Genomic DNA, 22,031 nt, shown 5'->3' on the forward strand with positions numbered 1-22,031 from the left:
CTGGGGGAGACCAGGAGCTGCCTGAGGGCCTGATCCCCAGTGGAAACTGGAGGAGGTTTCTCTCCGTGAAATAAGACACCTGCCCTCCCACCGACTCAGGTGACAAATGTGACCCTACTTGCTCAGGGTCTCCCCAGCCCTGCCTCGGGGAGATAAGCCCCGACCCCCAGGAAAGAAGCAGGGTCATTGGAGGACCCAGGGAGGAGGTGGGCATCAGACATTAACGACGATCTCTGCCTTATTTTCTCCCAAGGAAGCCTTGCTCCTGACCGGGCCTCCACGCTGCCCCAATGCAGGCGGTGCTGAGCCTCCTGCTGGCCTGCCTCCTGGCCCAGGCGTGGCTGGTGCCCAGGGTTTCCACCCTTGCTTCCCACTCACCAGAGGCCCAGGTGGGGCTGGAGACTCTGCTGACCTCCAGGGCCCAAAACAAGACCAGCCAGACCAGCGAGAAACTGTGGGCTCCGGAGGAGGAGGAGGTGGGGGAGGAAGACTCCCCCTGGCTATCGGCCGAGGGGCAGCAGCTCTCCAGGGAGGCCTCCAACTTGGGGTTCAGCCTGCTACGTAAGATCTCCCTGAAGCATGACGGCAACGTGGTCTTCTCCCCACTCGGCCTGGCCTGGGCCATGGTTGCCTTGACTCTGGGGGCTGGGGGGCACAGCAGAGGCCAGCTGGAGGGACTCCTCTTGCAGGCCTGGAACCAGACCCAGCCCGTGGTGAACCAGACCCAACCGCCGCGCCTGCCTGCCCTCTTCAAGCAGCTGCGAGAGAGCCTCTCCCATAACCCAGAGCTGGGCCTGGCCCAGGGGAGTTTCGCCTTCATCCACAAGGACTTTGACATCAGAGAGACCTTCCTCAATCTCTCCAAGAGGTATTTAGATATGGAGTGTGTGACTGTGAATTTTCGCAACACTTCCCAGGCCAGAAGGCTCATGAATCATTACATGAACCAAGAGACGCAGGGGAAACTTCCCAAACTCTTTGATGAGATTAATCCAGACACCGAATTAATTCTTGCGGATTACATCTTGTTCAAAGGTACTTGGATAACACTCTGCTCTTCCAGAGCCGTGGGTCTCTTCGTCTGTCTCTTCCTTTGCTACTGGGCCTGTGTCTGGTTGATGCCAAGGGATTTCCTAGGAATATGTTGTTCTCAGGTTTCACAAACAGATCGAAAGATGCATTGCACCGGTAGGATGTACGGGGCACAGTGCCAGACAACGTGTCCATTTGATGCCCCTGCTCTGGGGGCCCCACATGCCTGCAGGGCTTACTGCTAGTTTTCCAAGCATATCTACACAGCTCTCCTCTGACATTCTGACCTGGGGAAACTTCTAGGTTATTTTTTTTTTAAAGCAGATCATCTGAGATATTTAGGGTTGCATCTGTGCTCCTTCACCCGCTAATTTTGTGACCTGGGGCAAGTGACAAAGTCGCTTGTCCTCCAGACTCTCCCACCTCCTATAGAGAAGTGAGACTCAGGGAGGTTGGCTAGATCAAGGCCACATGGTAAACAGCAGAAGCTGAACTCAGATGAGGGGTCCATCCCAGGTCCTTTCCATCCTGCCTTTCTCATGGAGCACAGGCCTTGCATGGCCACCGTTGTAGCAGGAGGGTGACACTAGGGGACTTGCAGTGTCCAGGAGGAGGACTTCCACTGAGCCAGGCCAGACAGAGGTCTGTATGTAGAGTCGCACGCCTGCATGCCAGCGGCCTCCTCCGAGTTGTGTGGCTGCTTGTCAACAAGGTGCCCCTCCCCTCAGAGCCTCCCTGAGCACAGGCTGGGTGGGAATGTCATCACTGCTGCCCCGGTGGCCTCTGTTTGCACATTGTATGCACCAAAGGAGTGGTCAGAGAGCCCTTACGGCAGACAGGGCTGTGGCTAGGCCCAAAGTCCTCTCTAGGTCGGAGCTAACCAACCACAAGGAAGCGAGTATAGACGGAAGTGGGTCCTTCGGGCATCATCTGGAATGAGTGACTTTTGTTCACCCTTTGTTTTGTCCGGAACAGTGAGGGAGCCATAGGTGGTTAGGAGACATCTCCTTGCTTCAGCGTGTGATTCCAGCAGGCCTTTGGGTAGATTCGTGTGTGTGTGTGTTTAATGGGCTTCCTTTGTGGCTCAGCTGGTAAAGAATCTGCCTGCAATGCAGAAGACCTGGATTCAATCCTGGGTTGGGAAGATCCCCTGAAGAAGGGAAAGGCTACCCACTCCAGTATTCTGGCCTGGAGAATTCCATGGACTGTTTAGTCCATGGGGTCGCAGAGTCGGACACGACTGAGCAACTCTCATCACTTCATTTTCGGGCATCAGGTCTGTTTTGTCACGCTCCATAGTTGTGGCACTCAGGCTTAGTTGCCCCACGGCATGTGGGATCTTCCTGTGTCCCCTGCACTGGACCAGGGATCTTCCTGTGTCCCCTGCACTGGACCAGGGATCAAACCTGTGTCCCCTGCATTGGACCAGGGATCAAACCTGTGTCCCCTGCATTGGACCAGGGATCAAACCTGTGTCCCCTGCATTGGAAGGTGGATTCTGAACCACTGGACAATCAGGGAAGTCCCTGGATTCATTTTTTGCCAGTTTGGAAAGAAGCCTGGGAAAGGCTGATCTTTGGGAAATTTATTCTGGCTGCCTGCATCCATGCATGCTAAGTTGCTTCAATCATGTCCAACTTTGTGCAACCACATGGGCTATATGCCCCCAGGCCCTTCTGTCCATGGGGATTCTCCAGACAAGAATACTGGAGTGGGTTGCCATACCTTCCTCCTGACCTCCTGAGCTGTGGTCAAAACAAATCCAATAAGGATTCCTTTCCTAGTTGGGCAGAAAGGGGGACAGAACACTGACCCTTTATTACTCTGGCAAGAAGGATGCTTTAGGAGAGGGTCATTTCTATAATGAGTTCCTTTCTTACCTGTTCAGGGAAATGGCTGATCCCCTTTGACCCTGCTCTTACCGAAATGGACACTTTCTACCTGGACAAGTACAAGGCAGTCAAGGTGCCCATGATGTACAGGTCAGGCAAGTTTGCCTCTACTTTTGATAAGAATTTTCGTTGCCACATTCTCAAGCTGCCCTACCGAGGGAATGCCTCCATGCTGGTGGTCCTCATGGGGAGGATTGGTGACCATCTCACCCTTGAAGACTACTTGACCACAGACCTGGTGGACACGTGGCTCAGGAACATGGAAAGCAGGTACAGCTCTCCTGTCGCCCTGCTCCAGCTCAGCCTCTCCTACGGTGGGCTCCCTGATGGCAGGGGCTGCATTTGTCCCGTTTTCCACTCTGTCAGCGTCTATCAGAGTGCGTGACTCCTTGTTCACTCGGCCAGTCCTTATCAAGGCTCTCCCACTTGTCAGGCATTGTGATGTGTGCACAATGCTAGCCCTCCTCATGGAGCTCACATTCTAGTGAGGTGCAGGTGGGCACCAGGAAATCCAGGCCAAGGAGGCAGCAAACACTTCAGATGACGGAGGGCTGTCAGGGTGCCCTGGGAAAGAGAAGAGTTACAGGCCAAAGTGTGAAAGTTCTGGGTTAGGAGTGTGCCTGGGGGGTTCGAGGCACAACGAGATGGCTGGTGAGGCTGCAGCAGTTTGGAGATGAGGTCACACTGTGACATCGGTATTGGTATTTTGGTTGTACTTCACAGATGAAGACACTGGGACTTCTTTAAGACTAACTTAGTACCAGTTAGTAGTTTACATACTTTTACTTTTGAGCCACAGAACCCGTCTTTCTAAACAAGGATAAGAACTCCAATGTACATCTTTATAGGTGGCATAGAAAGACCTGAATGGGCTTTTTGGCCAACCCAATATAGCTAGATAGATAGGCAGAGAGAGAGAGAGAGACAGATAGATAAATATCAGAGTTTCTCTGGCTAAAAATAAATAGGGGGTTGAAAATTTCCTTTGCTCCTTTGTTTCTCCTGGAATCCTGGGAGCCTGGAGAACAGGGACTGAAAACAGCCATCCTCCAGGAGTCCACAGGATTCATGGCAGGAGGTATTCCTTTAGGTTGTTTTTAAGACATAGGGAAATGGATAGAGAGTATGGCATCTTTCCCTAAAGAGAATGTGAGTCATTGACTGGGAAATAAAACTGGTTTCCTGAAGCAGAAGTAAAACATATTTGATAAGTCAGAACTCTCTTCTCTGAGTCAGACCATTACAAAAGAGCAGAGTGAGCTACAGTCAACTGAAGGAGACTTGTTACTAGGAATAATCTTGGAGGAAGGTGAAGTGACCTTTTTAGTGTTTAGAATCTACGGTTTTTGTCTACGGTTCACCTATTATATGTACTTGTACCACAGAAAAATGGAAGTTTTCTTTCCAAAGTTCAAGTTAGACCAGAAGTATAAGATGCATGAGCTGCTTAAACAGATGGGAGTCCGAAGAATCTTCTTACCCTGGGCTGACCTAAGTGATCTCACGGTTACTGAAAGAAATCTGAAAGTTTCCAAGGTAAGTCAGGCTCTTTCAGCGGAGTCCAAGAGAACAAATATTTTTCCATCCCACTGAACCTCGATAAAAGGCCAAGTTGTAGTAGAAAAGTGAAAGTCGCTCAGTCGTGTCTGACTCTTTGCAACCCCATGGACTATACAGTCCATGGATTTCTCCAGGCCAGAATACTGGAGTGGTAGCCTTTCCCTTCTCCAGGGGATCTTCCCAAACCAGGGATGGAACCCAGGTCTCCCTCATTGTAGGCAGATTCTTTACCAGCTGAGCCACAAGGGAAGCCTTGTAGTAGAAAACTAGATTAAAATTCCCAAAGACTTGAAACAGCGCCCAAGCTGGATGCTTGAACAATTTGGAGCTACTTTATTAAAACATCTGTTTAATTTATGTAGAGCTCCCTCTCTTTTTTCTCAGTGCTTAAGGAGAAATTTATCCCAAAATGGAATTGGTTCACAGATTCACTTAGAATTCCATGAAACTGCACCACCTTACCATTTTATTCATTTATTTGGGGATGGGGTTGGGGGGGGGGGGAAGCTGCACTCTGCAGCCTGTGGGATCTTCGTTTCCTGACCACGAATTGAACCCATACTCCCTGTAGTGGAAGGATCATCTTAACCATTTGACTGCCAGTGAAGTCCACTGCTTTGGAGAGGGAAGAAAACCCCACAGGTTATCTGGCTAACTTCCTGCCTCTTGTGAAAACCCCCTCTGATATATCCCTACAAAACAGTCTTCCAGTTTTGTTTTTTGTTTGCAGTGATAAGGAACTTATTTGAAAAGCAGCTCAATCCACAAATGGCAAAAACTGTTTTTTAGTTTTGTTCATATATATATTTTGACCTGTAATTCCCCCGACTTACATTCTTTGTCCCTAGTTCTGCCTCTGTAGCATCCAACACATGCACTTCTGCTACAAACACATGAAAGATTGAAGAAATGTATTTCGGTTTTAGCGTTTAAATTCTATATTATTGATATTTTCCCTTTGTTTACTCCAGGAAGGGAATTTTCACTCCAGGAACTTAAGAGAATGTCTAGGTATTATTATTAATACTCTGTTTTCATTATCTTCTTTTAGAATAATTATACAGGTCCGTTACTCACATCACATGAGATTCTTGGACAAAAGGGCCTCACGAACAGGACGGGTGGCCTATATCCAGGCCACTTGAGTTCAGAAAGACTTCAGGGACCCAGGGGCTTGCTCCAGGAGATACCTTAGAGTGGTACCAGGTTCTAAGAAACTGCTACAGAAGAATAACCACATTCCTGCCCCACCTCCCTCCTGCTCCCTGCCTGCCAGAAAGAAGGTCAAAGTTCTCAGGGGTTCCAGACAGTTTGAAAACCTTCCAGGAGAAATATCAGCTCAGTTCAAAAATCAGTAACACAGGGACTTCCCTGGTGGTCCACTGGTTAAGACTCCACACTCCAATGCAGGGGTCCTGGGTTCGATCCCTGCTCAGGGAACTAGATTCCACATGCTGCAACTAAGGGTTTGCATGCCACAGCCAAGACCCGGTACAGCCAAATGAATAAATATTTTTAAAAAACTCAGTAGCACAAAGTGCATGCTCAGTATTTGTTGATTTGATCCATGTGTGTGTGAACTGGCCAGCCGCACAGTCCCCTGGCCCCTGGCCAGAATGAATTTCACAATCGGGTTCCTGGTGTCTCCTGGTATTTGAGGGGCTTCTGAGGCAGTTGCTAGGGCAACCACAGACCATTCCTCTCTGCAGATGAGCTCTGTACCAGTACATCCCGAGAGCACAGCCCTGTGGGTAAGGACCATAACAAAAAGTGTTCAGGGGTTCAGTGAATCCCCTCATCTCCATGGGCACACAAACGGTCTTCCACATATTTCCTTTCCTAGGTTTTACAAAGAGCGATGATTGAGGTGGATGAAGAAGGTACAGAGGCAATGGCAGGAACCCTATCAGAAATCACTGCTTATTACATGCCTCCCATCATTAGAGTGGACCGGCCATTTCTCTTCATCATCTATGAAGAAACCTCCAGAACTGTGCTATTTCTGGGCCGGGTGGTGAATCCGACTCTCCTGTGATTTACAACACGCGTGAGTCCTTGGAGTTACAGCAATGCTGGGTCCGAGGTGTCTGAACCCACACAGGACATTGACACTGGGTGTCCCCCCTTGTCCTCAAGTGCTAGTCTGAGCCGTTCTTAAATAGATCTGCATATGAAATTCAAGCTTATTTTAAGGAGCTGTTTGTACGAGCTGGCTGGTATTTTAAGCCTATTTCTAAGAGCCCATGTTATTAACTGAAACCATTTGGTATCTGGACTCAGCAGAACTCTATTTCAAGATGAAGTCTTTGGGCAGAAGACAAGTACACATTCATTCTCCATGGGTCATGCGCTTCACTCCCTTTACTGCTCCCTGGTGTGAATTAGTGTTTTACCTTAACCTACTATAGAATAATTTCTTGGTGACTAAAATTAGAAAAAAATAGCTGTAGTCAGGCCTGATCACAGCATCTGCCGCCATGTGGCTTTGTCTACGCCATGGAGCCATTAATTGAGCTACAGATCTTCCAGTTCAATCTCTTAATTTTTTTATACAAAGCCAAGAAACGGGAAACCAGAGAAAGGGCCACAGTAAGGCTTTCTTGGGGCTTCTCAGGTAGCACTAGTGGTAAAGAACCCACCTGCCAATGCAAGAGACATTAAGAGACTCGAGTTCAATCCCTGGGTTGGGAAGATCCCCTGAAGGAAGGGATGGCAACCCACTCCAGTATTTTTGCCTGGAGAATCCCCAGAGGAGCCTGGTGGGCCACAGTCCATAGGGTCACAAAGAGTCAGACACAACTGAGCGATTGAGCACACACAGATGCATGCAAGGCTTTCATGGGCCCCAGGCCCTTTTGCCTTTGTGGATTCCTTCTTCCATTTTACACACACACACACACACAAACACACACACATACATATATGTGTATATACATATATATATACACACACATATGTGTGTATAATAAAATATTTTATGACTGTGTTTGTATAAAGGGTTATATCTGTCTTTATACTAATGCAAAGCATGGGACTTGCTTATAGCAAGAAGTAAGACATCTTCATGGGTCCCTGAAAGTATTGTGGGCCTGACGTCCTATGCCTATAGCATCTAATGGAGAATCACACAGGGCATGTCAGAGGAAGGAAAACCAGTACAGCAATGGCAGAGTCAGGGCCCTGCCACTCCCGACTCCAGGCCCCAAGTCCATCCACTCTTTCTTCTGTCTACAGCATCGCATGGGGTGCAGTTCAACAGGCGGCATGTGTTCACGTCTCAGTTACTCGTTGTGATAAAATAGAATGTAAGCATGGACTTTGTCCAAGGTTCAAAGAAAGATAACAAAAGTTTCTGAGCCTGTCGTCTTCTGTTATAGAGACAAGAAAATATTTTAGGAGTAAATTCAGAGACTCAGGAATAGAGTTAACTACTTTTGGAATGTCAACTAGGTTGACTAACCACCTAATTGGATTTTTATCTATTTGCTAGCCAATTTAAATATACTTAAATTTACTGTGTTATTCCTCTTACTACAACTGACAGATTTATGTGAATAGTACCTAATGTGAATAGATAATAATAATAAGCCACAGTCTAGAGACTGACTCTTTATCATTCTAAAACCTGGATATTAGTTCATTCCTGAATGCCCTCCACATGCACTAACCGATACCGGTAAGCCAGGCAACTCTAGGGCCTAGAAAGAAACAAAAATAGAGGACTAACTTCAGTTGACATCCTTAAGTGACTTGTTACTATTCAATTAATGATGTTCATTTGTAGAAAAATAGCAGAAAGAGAAATGAAAGAGGGCTCAAATTACTCATGTTTTTAGAAATGAAATCTAGAGAAGAAAGCCACAACACCCTCTGAAATAAAGTGTGTTTAGAGAACACAATACCCTCTGAAATAAATATGGCCAAACCCAGTGATAAAAAGGTTTGTTATTATCAAAGGATTCATAGAACATATACTCAAAACTCTTCCTTCTCTGCACATATTTGCACAGAAGGATGAGGACACGGGACACTGATATCTAACACATTACTCTTTAAGGCAGAAAATGGCCCTATTCCTGATAAAAAAATTCATATTTCCCCACACATGTTTAAGAAGCTCCAAGGATACTAGATTTTCTAAATATGTATGCATGGTGAAAACAATGCAGATCAAGGAAAAATGTAACTGATCTTACCAAAAAATCTGTTTCAACCGAAGGGGAAAATTCTGAATATTCTAACAACACTTCACTATATTTAAGGGTCAGATTTTAAAAACTGTTCCTACACAGACACATACACACTCATACTCACTTCCTAACACACATGCCACAACTGAGATCAGATTATTGAATTAATTGAATTCATTTTATCTTCATGGTATAAACCCTAGTCAAGCTGAAGAGACTGTTCTATTTCAAGTTATTTCACATATGCCACTGACTGTAGGTAAAATGGACTCACTCTTCCAGAATAAGGCATCTTTATAAAGCCCAGGAAGTCAAGTAACAGAAATTATTTTAAATGTGATGAGGTTATGGGAGCAAAGCTCTGTATGCTCTTCTCTATTAAGTAAAATCTTTTTAGCTCTCTGTTTTGGCCAGTAAGATTGATTCTACAGGTCTGTTTATTTGCTTACAATGCTGATTAGTGATGTTCTAGAACCTATCCTTAAAACTGCAAGTTTCCATATTTAACAGAGATGTCTCTATTTCTCTGCAGCAATAGTTAGAGAGAGATGTGTCTTTGTCACACAACTGGTTTGAAGGAACTATCTGATAAGTTGTTAGACTGAGAACTTTTACAAGAGTATTAATCATTTTTTCCGGTGGAAATTTAGGTACATATGGATATTTATAAATGTCACCCTTGTTTTTTGCTCTATGCATCTGTCCTTGGAAGTATAATTTTAACAAATATTTCAACAGTTTTAGAAATTATCATATTCTCTTGGAAAAAAAGAAAACCTCTAAACATAACTTTGATTGACTGTCTTAACTGATAATTTAGTGCCTAACACCTGTATGCAGGTCAGGAAGCAACAGTCAGAACTGTACATGGAACAACAGACTGGTTCCAAATAGGAAAAGGATTACGTCAAGGCTGTATATTGTCACCTTGCTTATTTAACTTATATGCAGAGTACATCATGAGGAATGCTGGGCTGGAAGAAGCACAAGCTGGAATCAAGATTGCCAGAAGAAATATCAATAACCTCAGATATGGAGATGACACCACCCTTAGGGCAGAAAGTGAAGAGGAACTCAAAAGCCTCTTGATGAAAGTGAAAGAGGAGAGTGAAAAGGTTGGCTTGAAGCTCAACATTCAGAAAACAAAGATCATGGCATCTGGTCCCATCACTTCATGGGAAATAGATGGAAAAACAGTGGAAACAGTGTCAGACTTTATTTTTTTGGGCTCCAAAATCACTGGAGATGCTGATTGCAGCCATGAAATTAAAAGAAGCTTACTCCTTGGAAGGAAAGTTATGACCAACCTTGATAGTATATTAAAAAGCAGAGACATTACTTTGCCAACCAAGGTTTCCCTCTAGTCAAGGCTATGGTTTTTCCCGTGGTCATGTATGGATGTGAGAGTTGGACTGTGAAGAAAGCTGATCGCCGAAGAATTGATGCTTTTGAACTGTGGTGCTGAAGAAGACTCTTGAGAGTCCCTTGGACTGCAAGGAGATCCACCCAGTCCATTCTAAAGGAGATCAATCCTGGGTGTTCATTGGAAGGACTGATGCTAAAGCTGAAACTGCAATACTTTGGCTACCTCATGCGACAAGTTGACTCACTGGAAAAGACTCTGATGCTAGGAAAGGTTGGGGGCAGGAGGAGAAGGGGACGACAGAGAATGAGATGGCTGGATGGCATCACCGCCTCTGTGGACATGAGTTTGAGTGAACTCCAGGAGTTGGTGATGGACAGGGAGGCCTGGCGTGCTGTGATTCATGGGGTCGCAGAGAGTCGGACACGACTGAGCGACTGAACTGAACTGAACTGAAGATAAGATTGAAGCTGACTTCTGAGATTTATAGGCATTAGTGACTTCTCTGTCAAATCACTTTCTTCTTCTGCATGCATGCTGAAGAAAAGGTCCTAACTCTGCTATACTTATTATTGAACAAATAAACTAAAATTCTGCGTTTTATTTAAAGTAACAGAGTCAATGCTGACTATGAACCAAAGTGCTAGAAAAACTGTTGCTGCTTTGACATCCATTATGTACCCCCGATGCTCTCTCCTAGGTCATAAGGTACTCAGTTCCACGTCAGTGATGTCAGTAGGAGACGTCACTAACATGGTTAAGTGAAATCCACAGAGAATGTATGAACTAACCAGTACTGTCAAGCTTCTCATACCTAATCAACTTTTAACTACTGTCAAAATGAATGGTTGAACAATTCCATTTACCTGATGGTCCTTCAATGAAAGATACTAAGCATCACTGGTGCTGCTGCTGCTGCTAAGTCACTTCAGTCGTGTCCGACTCTGTGCGACCCCATAGATGGAAGCCCACCAGGCTCCCCCGTCCCTGGCAAGAACACTGGAGTGGGTTGCCATTTCCTTCTCCAATGCATGAAAGTGAAAAGTGAAAGTGAAGTCACTCAGTCATGTCCGACTCTTAGCGACCCCATGGATTGCAGCCCACCAGGCTCCTAAAAATAGCCAAAAAAGAGGCCATAGGCAAGGAAAGGGGGAAAACAAACACCATGAAACCTCATACTGAGTAGCTGTCCCTGAGTGATATTAGCTGATGTCTGTGCCCTTTTCTTGTTCATTACTTAAAAATAAACTGTCTTTAATTACAGAATAAAAACTGCAAAAAATATTTAAAACTGTTTTCACAAACACAGGTATTTCATTAACCTATGTTTTATTTTGAGTAAATTCATTATTCATTATTTCACATTATAAAAAGTAACCACACACACATATGCATTCACAAATTAGATCATCTTTATCATACATCAATATATTTTTTTAAAAAACCAAATATTTTCAATATCAATATAATTATATGCTGATTGCATTTTGAAATAGAGAAGCTGACAATAGCTTCATACAGTATATCTCAAGAACTGACATTTTTAAAATTAAGAACTGTATAGGTTCCGCAGGCAAATTTTGATGGAAATAATAGCATTAGTACAAATAAATGCTGTTGACATAGCTTAAGCATGATAGCTTGGAAGAACAGCTGATTCAAACTAGATTCATCATTTCTATTTCAGTAAGGACAAATACAATCTAAAATGTAAACAAAGTATTTATAAAATAAATTCTAGGTAACAAAGGAAATCATTAATCTATTATTTTTAAGGTAGTTGTAGCTAAAAGTTAATCAGAAATCTTTGTAGAATTTTCATTGCCAAATTTTAATTTCGGAATGTCCAGGTACAACATCATGTCACCACAATCACAGGACTGAGATAATTTCCGACAGCTGTTTGTACCCTGTTCAATGTGATTTTTCTATTGGGCTTGGAGATTTGTGAGAAAATGCAGTGTCTTTTTTACTCCCAAGTCCCCCTCCAAGTGATTATCTAGGCAGGGTGATTTCAGTTGATTTGGGCCTTTCATACAATTTTTAAATGCTAAACCCTAGCACAGTGAAATAGATGGTTTCCTGCACGAATAAATGCAGACTTATCTCTTTTGTAGCAGGAGTTAAAGCACATACCTAATGTTGTTTTTCATTACACTTTACTATAACATTGCAATTCTGTAACCACATTATTGTTCGAGAAATATATATTATACCTCCTAGGGAATATAATTTCAAATATGGAACGTTTAACAACATCAGCTGCCATTATGTATCTCTCTCTTTTCCAGTCATCGGTCATTGCTTTAGCTTTTGTTCATCAATCACATTATCTCCAGTGTCTTTGTTTTGCCTCCTTCATCAAGGAGATGGCCTAAGGATTGGATTTTCTGGATTTTCTTTGTCAGAAAGGAAGAAAGAAAGAAGAGAAGGAAGAAAGGGGGGAGGAGAAGAAAAGAAGAAAAAAGAAAACAAAACATGAAAAAGTTTATCCATATAATACAAAGTAAAGAAAGATATAATCTACTTTGAAAAAACCTAATATATGAGAACTGTGATTAAGTAGACAAGTGAATGACACGTTAAAGTTTACTTGGAATAACCTTTAATTACTCAATCTTATGTGCATCTAACACAGCATTCAATTCAATTCATACTTTCCTTGTTTTCCATTTCTGTAACCATAGCGGAAATTAACACAACCTAAAATTATCAATCATCTGGCCTTGTAAAACGTTTAAGATACGATGCATTCCTAAACTTCCTTTAAGACACTGATATTTTTAAATGCCAGATGTATCATCTTTATGACAATGGAAAGTTGGAGAATGTATTGCATAGAATTTTTTTAAGCAGCAAAACTGAGATAATTAACACTTTCTGAAACCACTTCACAGGCTTATTTTAAGCAAAAAGGATAGATTTTCATTTGGATATGCCATAGTGCTGAATGGTGGATAAGAGTCCACAGAAACAAGACTAATATCGACAGATACTGATCACCTATTTCAGTTACGTGGCAGTGTGCTTTCATGAGAAAGTCTAAATTAGAACCACACAACATGGAGGGAGTTGTGGACTTGGAGATCCAGTTACACATTAATCAAGCAGCTGTGATGCCAACACACCTCCTAATTCTGAATATTCAGAAAAAAAAACAAACTTCACGGGACTGTTTAGCAGAGTTTGTTTCTAGATTCATTTTTTTAAATAATTATATATGCAATTGATTATATAATTATATATTATAAATATTGAGCAAAATAAAATTTAGTCCATAAAAAGGAAAAGCCTACTCAACAATGAAAGAACACATAAAGAAGTAATCTGAAATAATGATCAGTCGCTCAGCTGTGTCCTCCTCTTTGCAGCCACATGGACTGTAGCCCGCCAGATGCCTCTGTCCATGGGAATTTTGAGGCAGGAATACTGGAGTGGGGTGCCATTTCCTCCTCCAGGGGATCTTCCCAACCCAGGGATCGAATTTACCCATTGCTTGTGTCTTCTGCATTGGTAGGTGGATTCTTTACCACTGGTGCCAATAATGGAGAGCTGGTATAAGTAGATTAGACTGCAATGGTCTTTACTTTTAAAAATAAATGACTATTGCATTTAGAAAGATGAGAAGAGAATGAATTGTATTCTGATATTATTAAATGTGTTCTTCAACAGAAGAATTCCAGAGCAGTCTTTTGAGAGGAAGAGGGTCAAGAGTGATCAAAAGGAAGGATTTCAGGATGTCAAAAGGTTAGGTGCCTCAGAGGATGAACTGACTCTGTCCTGTCATTTCACAGAGGAGCACAGCGAGGACCAGAGTGCTGACATGAACTGCACATGGGAACCAGAGCACGAGGCTCCAGCTCTGTGCTCTCCACAGATCATTACCCTGTCCTGCCTCTATTTCAAGACTTTAAATGGAACTTCCACAGTACAGTCATTAGAGCAATAATTGTACGGGTAAGAGATACTCTGTAGTAACAGAGTACCTGTACCATTAATATTATTTTTTCTATTTACTATCATTTTTTTTCTATTATGTAGTCACACTCTTTCCTTGAGCTCTATTCAATAAATATGCTTCTAAGTTTTAAATGAATTTGGAATACATCTACATTTGTATATGCCAATGGCCAATTAAAAATTTAGAACAAATTATAATACAGTTCAGTTCCTAAATGGGACTCCAGTATGGAGCTTCTGATGTGCAAAAAGATGCACGATGGAAACTTTATTAGAAAATATTCATCAAAATATTCATGAATACCCTGATAGCTCAGTTGGTAAAGAAGCCGCCTGCAATGCAGGCAAGAGACCCCAGTTCAATTCCTGGGTTGGGAAGATCCCCTGGAGAAGGGAAAGGCTACCCACTCCAGTATTCTGGCCTGGAGAATTCCGTGAACTGTATAGTCCGTAGGGTTGCAAAGAGCTGGACATGACTGAGCGACTTTCATTTTCACTTCATTCATGAATTAAGTGAACTATGTTTAAAAGAAAATCTGAATCCTCTTTAAATTCTCTTCCAATGAGAAGAGTCACGTGTCCCATATGGAAGAGGAAATCTATAACTATAGTTTGTGCATCTTGGATGAATTGCTTTTACGTGGATATGACCTCTACTTATGCTGATTTTTTTCCCCCACTACCCTCTTACATGTCTAACTTAAGAGAAACAAAGGTTTCATCAATTCAAATAAGATACAACTGGTGCATAAAAAGGAACCACGAAGGGGTTCCTTATAACTTTAAGGAACAAATGTCTGTAGAAATCTCTAACTTATTGGACCCACAACTCTAGATTATATGCTGCAGTAGTATTTCTTAACTGGCATCATTACACCCATCCTTCTGAGCACTGGGTGATTAAATATCATGACCTTAAGCTAGTTGTTTGTTTTTGCTGTTGTTTTAGTCTCTTAAGTCATATCTGACTCTGCAACCCCATAGACTGTAGCCAGCCAGACTCCTCTGTCCATGGGGCTCTCCAGGCAAGAATACTGGAGTGGGTTGCCATTTCCTTCTCCAGGGGATCTTCCCAATGCAGGAATCGAACCCACATCTCCTGCACTGCAGGCAGATCTTTACTGCTGAGCCACCAGGGAAGCCCAAGCTAGTTGTTTAAAGGAATGCAAATATTTTGCAGAAAAATACATAGATCTCAGCTATTAATGGGAGCCATTTAAAGTTTCTCGTCAATTCCCTAAGGGTACAACGTCTTTGCCATATATAAATTATCTTATATAAAATATGTAACATAACCAGAGGCATGTGATAACAACCGTTTTAACTGATAGCATTTCCTCATTACAGACACTTCCTATTCTTTGGAAACTTTTTAAGTGGGAAGGAAAGTACACTATGAAAACAGAATAAAATAATTAGCAGTCCACCACTGGATTACTTACAAGGTAGCCTTCCGTGGTTGTGTATCTTTACTTCCACTGCCCTTGGGATCAATGGAGTTACCTGTCCCTCGGGAGGTGCTGGGCAGGGAGGTATTAGAAGAAAAGGAACTGGGAGCACTACTGGTGTTACGAGTCCGGAACGAGTCATCTGAAAGGAAATGTGCAGTCAGTCAGATGGAGCCCACTAGAGGGATGTGGGCCTTCAAGAAGGTTCATGAGCTGACTTTCCCTTCTTTTAAAGCCAGCTTTACTAAGGCATAAATTATACACAATAGGCTGCACAAACTTAAGGCCCTGGAATCTGTATATACTATGAAGCCATCGCCACAGTCAACAGCGAACACACCATCACATTTGCTCCTGCCTCATCATCCCTCCACTCCCTCTAATGCCAGACAGCCACGAACCTGCCTGCTGCTGCTACTACAGATTAGTCTGCATTTCACGAAATTTCATATAAATGGACTCAGACAGTATACACCCTTTTTTGGTCTGACTTCTTTCATTCAGCATAATTATGTTGCAATTCATCCTCATTTTATACATCAATACTTTATCCTTTTTATTGCTGACCAGTATTCCTACTGGGAAATGGCATCACACTCCAGTATTTTTGCCTAGAGAATCCCATGGACAGAGGAGCCTGGTGGGCTACAGTCATTGGGTTGCAGAGTAGGACACGACTGAGCGACTGAGCACATTCCTATTGCATGGACATGCCGAAATTTGTCTGTCCATTCTCCTATTGACAGACATCATGATTTCCACCCCCATTATAATCTGTTTCAAATAAAGCGGCTGTGAATGATAGTGTGCAAGTTTGTGTGGACATGTGTTTTCTCTTTCGTTAAGTCTTGAATGGAACTGCTGAATCATGTCATCAGTGTATATTTGACTTCCTAAGAAACTGCGAAATTGCTGTCTGAAGTGGTTATACCACTTTGCATTTCCAGCAGCAATGTATGAGAGTCCTGGACGGTTACTCCACATTCTCACACACTTGATACTGTGAGCGTTTTTAAACACTAGTGGATGTGATGTGGTATCTCCTTGTGTGTGATTTTTTTTTTCTCATTGCATTAACTTTCATTTCTCTAATGTTACTGGTCTTAACCATCTTTTTATTTACTTACTTGTATATCTTCTCTTGTGAAATGCCTGTTCAAATCTTTTTCCCATTTTAAAATCAGTTGCCTGATTTGTTTTAAAGATTGTTGTATATTCTGAAAACTAAAAATAGAGCTACCATATGATCCTGCAATCCACTCCTGGGCATATACCCGGAGAAAACCATAATATGAAAAGATAAATGCACCCCAGTGTTCATTGCAACACTATTTGTAATAGCCAAGGCATTAGAAGCAAACTAAATGTCCATCAACAAATGAATGGGTTAAGATGATTTGGTGGGATATGGAATATTACTCAACCATAAAAATAAAGTAGTGCCATTAGCAGCATTTGAATGGACCTATGATAGTAGATTGTCATACTACATGAAGTAAGCCAGGGAACAATAAATATCATATATCACTTACACGCGGAATCTAAATAAAGAAAAAAGATATAAATGAACTTATTTCCAAAACAGAAAGGGACTCACAGACATAGAAAACATAAAGAGGGTGGCAGGAGGGATAAATTAGGAGGTTGGGAATACCATACACACACTGCTATATATAAAACGGATAGCCAACAAGGATCTATTGAATGGCACAAGGCATGTGTACTCAGTCGTATCTGACTCTTTGTGACCCCATGGACTATAACCAGCCAGGCTCCTCTGTCCATGGAATTTTCCAGGTGAGAATACTGGAGTGGGTTGCCATTTCCTTCTCCAGGGAATATTCTTGACCCAGATATTGAACCTTCATCTCTCGAGCCTCCTGCACTGGCAGGCAGATTCTTTACCAGCTGAGCCACTGGAGAAGCCAGCACAAGGAACTATACTCAATATTTTGTAATAATCTATAAGGGAAGAGAATCTGAAGAATATATATGTAACTGAATCACTGTGCTTGTACACCTGAAACTAACAATATTGTAAATCAACTATACTTCAACTTGAAAAAAAAAAACAACTTGTATATTCTAGATACAAGTCCTTTGTCAGGTATATGTAACATGAATATTTTCTCCCAATCTGTGTCCTGCCTTTTATTTTTTTAACACTCTATTTCAAAGTGTCAAAGTTTTAAATTTTAATGAAGTACAGTAAGTTAATTTTTTATGGTTTGGAGAAATTTTGTCAATTCTAAAATCACAAAGACTTACTTCCATATTTTCTTCAGAAATGTCACATTTTTAACTTTTATGTTTAAGTTTACAATACACTTTGAGTTAATTTTGTGTATAGTGTTAGATAAGAATTGAGGTTCAGTTTTTTGGGTTTATTATGGATATTCAATTGTTTTAGCATCAAAAAATTTTAGTAAAAAAAATACAATTCTATCACCATTGATTTATCATGGAACCTTTCTTAAAACTCAGCTAACTATGTTTGTCAGTGTAGGTCATACAGTCTTGCATACTGAAGCTTTAGGAGTAAATGGTATCAGGTAATTTTTCTTTTTCAAAATACTCAGTTATGTGTATTTAAATAGTAACTTTCAAAAACATTTTTATCAGGATTGCATTGAACCTCTGGCTCAATTTAAAAACAACTGACATCATAACAATATTAAGTTTTCCAATCCATGAACAAGGTATACTTTCCATTTACTTATGTCTAATTTCTTCCAGCAATGCTAGTATCTTGCAAACATTTTGCTAAATTTGATCCCTGAGCATTTAATATTTTTAAGGTTATTTTAAATGTTATCTTCAGACATAATATTTTAAAGTGTTAGGTTTATAAAAAAATTGAGACGAGTATGAAGAATTCCCACCTACCCCCACAGTTCACTCAGTCGTGTCCAACTCTTTGCGACCCCATGGACTGAAGCATGCCAGGCGTCCCTGTCCATCACCAACTCCTGGAGCTTACTCAGACTCATGTCCATCAAGTCAGCGATGTCATTCAACCATCTCATCCTCTGTTGTTTCCTTCTCCTCCCACCTTCAAATCTTTCCCAAAACCAGGGTCCTTTTTATTAATACCTTACATTCATATATTATACTTGGTACAATCAATGAGCCAATGATAACATGGTATTATAAACAAAAATCCACAGTGTGTTCATATTTCCTCAGTATCACCCAATGTCTGTTTCTATCTAAGGATACCATCCAGGATACCACAGTACACTTACTTGTCAGGTCTCCTTTGGTGGGACAGCTTCTTAGCCTTCCCTTGTTTTTGATGACCTTAACAGTTGTGAGGGATACTGCTCAAATATTTTATAGGATGTGCCTCTACTGGAATCTGTCTGATGCTTTTCTCACAATTAGACTAAGGTTACAGGTTTGAGGTAGGATGACAGAGTTAAAGCAGTAATTTTCATCACATCATATCAAGGGTGCACACTGACAAATCTTCTTTTCTGTTTTCTGTTTTTTAATTTTATACTTCATGACAGATCACTAGAAATGGGATTTTTTGAGGAAATATTTTTAAAAACTAGGATACTTGATGACTTGACCAAACTGTTCCCAAAAACTTCCACAGATTTTCATACCCACCTGCAATGTATATGCTGCAATTTGTTTCCATGAATCCTTACTAGAATTCCCTTTACATTTCCTCCAGCCTGTGGTGTCTACAGAGCTTTGGAATGCTATAATTGATGAGTGATGGGTACATGTTAAGTAAAAAGTATTAATTTGAGTTTCCACACTGTGTCTTTGACCTTTCCATTTTTCACTTAACACTATCCGCCCTACACCCTCTCCACACTCCAGCCTGACAGGCTTCTGTTATTCTCTAAAGACCCAATAGTTCAGCTTTTACTTCTGACAGGTTCTCTGAATGGGATGGTATTCCATACCCAGTTCTGCCTATCAAAATTCTAGAGCACCTTAAGGTTCATCTAAAATGTCAATCATCCTGAAGCCCATTTTCACTCCCAAAGTAAATAAAATTTACATGTGAACACCTAATATATTTGTTTAGAGATATTTTGCTCCCATTCTCATTATAGAGCATATAATTGTATAGAGATGTTTTCCTCAGTCTGCAATTCATTAAGTAATAAATAATAAGCACAGTTTTCTAACCAAGAAACCTAGGAAATACTTCATTCTCCTCCCCCCAAAATAATACTGAAATTTTAAGACAATATTTTTCAAATATTTTAATAAATGATTTACCCTTACAAAAGATATGCTTTTTAGGCCATGGATGTTAAACTTTAGAATCTGCACATCATACACAAGCCTCCCTCAATTTATTGCTCTTCACTTTATTGCAGATAAAACAGATAATGCCTTTTTTTCTTGGTTTTTTTTTTTTTTACAAATTGAAAGGTTTGTGACAACAGTGCATTCAGAAAGTCTACCAGAACCATTTTTCCAATAGTATTTGCTCACTTCTTGTTTTTGTATCATATTTTGATAACTCTTGCAATATTTCCAACTGGTTCCTTGTTATTATATTTACAGTGGAGTCTGTGGTCAGTAATGTTTGATGTTACTATTGAAATTGCCCTCAGTTCCGTTCAGTTGCTCAGTCGTGTCTGACCCTTTGAGAAATTGCCCTAGGGCACCATGAATCAGATATGCAGATGACACCACCCTTAGGGCAGAAAGTGAAGAGGAACTCAAAAGCCTCTTGATGAAAGTGAAAGAGGAGAGTGAAAAGGTTGGCTTGAAGCTCAACATTCAGAAAACAAAGATCATGGCATCTGGTCCCATCACTTCATGGGAAATAGATGGGGAAACAGTGGAAACAGTGTCAGACTTTATTTTTTGGGCTCCAAAATCACTGGAGATGCTGATTGCAGCCATGAAATTGAAAGACGCTTGCTCCTTGGAAGGAAAGTTATGACCAACCTAGATAGTATTTTAAAAAGCAGAGACATTACTTTGCCAACCAAGGTCCATCTAGTCAAGGCTATGGTTTTTCCCGTGGTCATGTATGGATGTGAGAGTTGGACTGTGAAGAAAGCTGATCGCCGAAAAACTGATGCTTTTGAACTGTGGTGCTGGAGAAGACTCTTGAGAGTCCCTTGGACTGCAAAGAGATCCAACCAGTCCATTCTAAAGGAGATCAATCCTGGGTGTTCATTGGAAGGACTGATGCTAAAGCTGAAACTGCAATACTTTGGCTACCTCATGCGACAAGTTGACTCACTGGAAAAGAGTCTGATGCTAGGAAGGATTGGGGGCGGGAGGAGAAGGGGACGACGGAGAATGAGATGGCTGGATGGCATCACCGACTCGATGGACATGAGTGTGAGTGAACTCTGGGAGTTGGTGATGGACAGGGAGGCCTGGCGTGCTGTGATTCATGGGGTCGCAAAGAGTCGGACACAACTGAGCGACTGAACTGAATTGAACCGAAAGATGGCAAACCTAACTGATGAATGTTGTACATGTTCTGATTGCTTTACTTTCTGGCCAGTCCCTGATCGCTATCCCTCTACAGGCCTCCTTGTTCCCTGAGACACAACAATACTGTGTCAAAGAAAAGCCACACCTACTTGTTATGTATTGTCTGTGGCTGCTTTTACGCTGCTATACTACAGTTGAGTAATTGTGACAGAAACCAATTTGGCCAAGAGAATCCAAAATATTTACCATGTGGTCCTTTACAGAAAAGTTTGCTGATCCCTAGTATAAACTTTCAAGTACGTCATACTGTTTAGCTGCATACGATCCACAGTGAAGCCTTGGTGTTTTTAACTTCCTTAAAAATTACTGCAAAAACTTTTAGTCTATGCCTGAGCAGGTCTTCAGACTGCAGTAAAACCTATCCTATCATTTTGTACTTCTCCTCTTTTAAAAGTACTAAACTCTGACTCTTGACACAGTGAAAACAAAATAGTATTGTCAAGCACTTTAATTGCTAGGGGAAAGTTTAATTTCTTTGCTATTTGATAAAGACACAAATTTGGGGAAACTGTATCTAGAAATAAAGAAATGAGTCATTTAAAGAAAACTATTTTATTAAATTTAATAATTATTTGAAGAGCTCAGATTTCTACTTACCAGTTAGTGAAATCATAGAAGTCTTTGATAAACCTGAGACAGAAGGTGTATATGCTGCTGTAGAACTTTTACTACAAAAGAACATGATTGAGTTAAAATACAAGAAAATGTGTCTTTCAGTCTCAGTCACTGTCACTGAGATTAGAAAATACCACTTGGTCTTTCCCAACCTTTTCTTAATGCTTTCCTCTACTTGTTATGAAACACGCTTACTACTTTTATTTCTCATTTATATTTTACATTCCACGCTTCACAACAATTACTTTAAGTTAACAGCATTTCCTTAAACTTCTGCTATATCAGAATAACAGTTTTTCTTTTGATACGCAGCCAAAACAGGTAATAGAGATAAAATTTTCCTAGGAATAATGCATCTTTAGTTCTATTGTCTTTTGCCCATCTTGAGATCACCCTATTGGCTAGGAAATCTAAATAATTCTACCAATAATGTCCAAAAACATAGCTGAAACACATCCAGATTAAGCTTTTTTTTTTTTTCAATTTT

General features: G+C 41.4%; 2 protein-coding genes across 11 annotated transcripts in view; one reads left to right on the forward strand and one right to left on the reverse strand.

Annotated features, from left to right (window-relative positions):
* The first annotated feature begins 290 nt into the window (after nt 1-290).
* SERPINA10 (serpin family A member 10) lies at nt 291-6,519 on the forward strand. The gene is made up of 4 exons (XM_055417631.2): nt 291-1,035; nt 2,921-3,194; nt 4,310-4,460; nt 6,328-6,519. Exons 1-4 carry the CDS (start codon nt 291-293, stop codon nt 6,517-6,519), a joined length of 1,362 nt encoding a protein of 453 aa, XP_055273606.2.
* Nucleotides 6,520-11,369: 4,850 nt separating this feature from the next.
* PPP4R4 (protein phosphatase 4 regulatory subunit 4) overlaps nt 11,370-22,031 on the reverse strand; it is a 101,301-nt gene continuing 90,639 nt past the window's right edge. For all 10 annotated transcript variants that reach the window (XM_055418441.2, XM_055418443.2, XM_055418440.2 and 7 more), the window contains 3 exons: nt 21,527-21,597; nt 15,440-15,587; nt 11,370-12,436 (listed from right to left, as the gene is read on the reverse strand). In XM_055418441.2, coding sequence (XP_055274416.2) covers nt 12,412-12,436; nt 15,440-15,587; nt 21,527-21,597 — 244 coding nt within the window. In that variant the 3' untranslated portion in view covers nt 11,370-12,411. The remainder of the gene's footprint in view (nt 12,437-15,439; nt 15,588-21,526; nt 21,598-22,031) is intronic.

The sequence above is a fragment of the Moschus berezovskii genome, chromosome 21 (assembly GCF_049115385.1).
Source record: "Moschus berezovskii isolate FMDL1 chromosome 21, NW_MosBer_1.0, whole genome shotgun sequence".
NCBI lineage: Eukaryota > Metazoa > Chordata > Mammalia > Artiodactyla > Moschidae > Moschus > Moschus berezovskii.

Coding starts and splice junctions, on each gene's coding strand:
- SERPINA10 (XM_055417631.2), top strand. CDS start 291: ATGCAGGCGGTGCTGAGCCTCCTGCTGGCCTGCCTCCTGGCCCAGGCG. Junction 3,195..4,309: donor CTCAGGAACATGGAAAGCAG/GTACAGCTCTCC, acceptor CTTGTACCACAG/AAAAATGGAAGTTTTCTTTC. Junction 4,461..6,327: donor GAAATCTGAAAGTTTCCAAG/GTAAGTCAGGCT, acceptor TTCCTTTCCTAG/GTTTTACAAAGAGCGATGAT.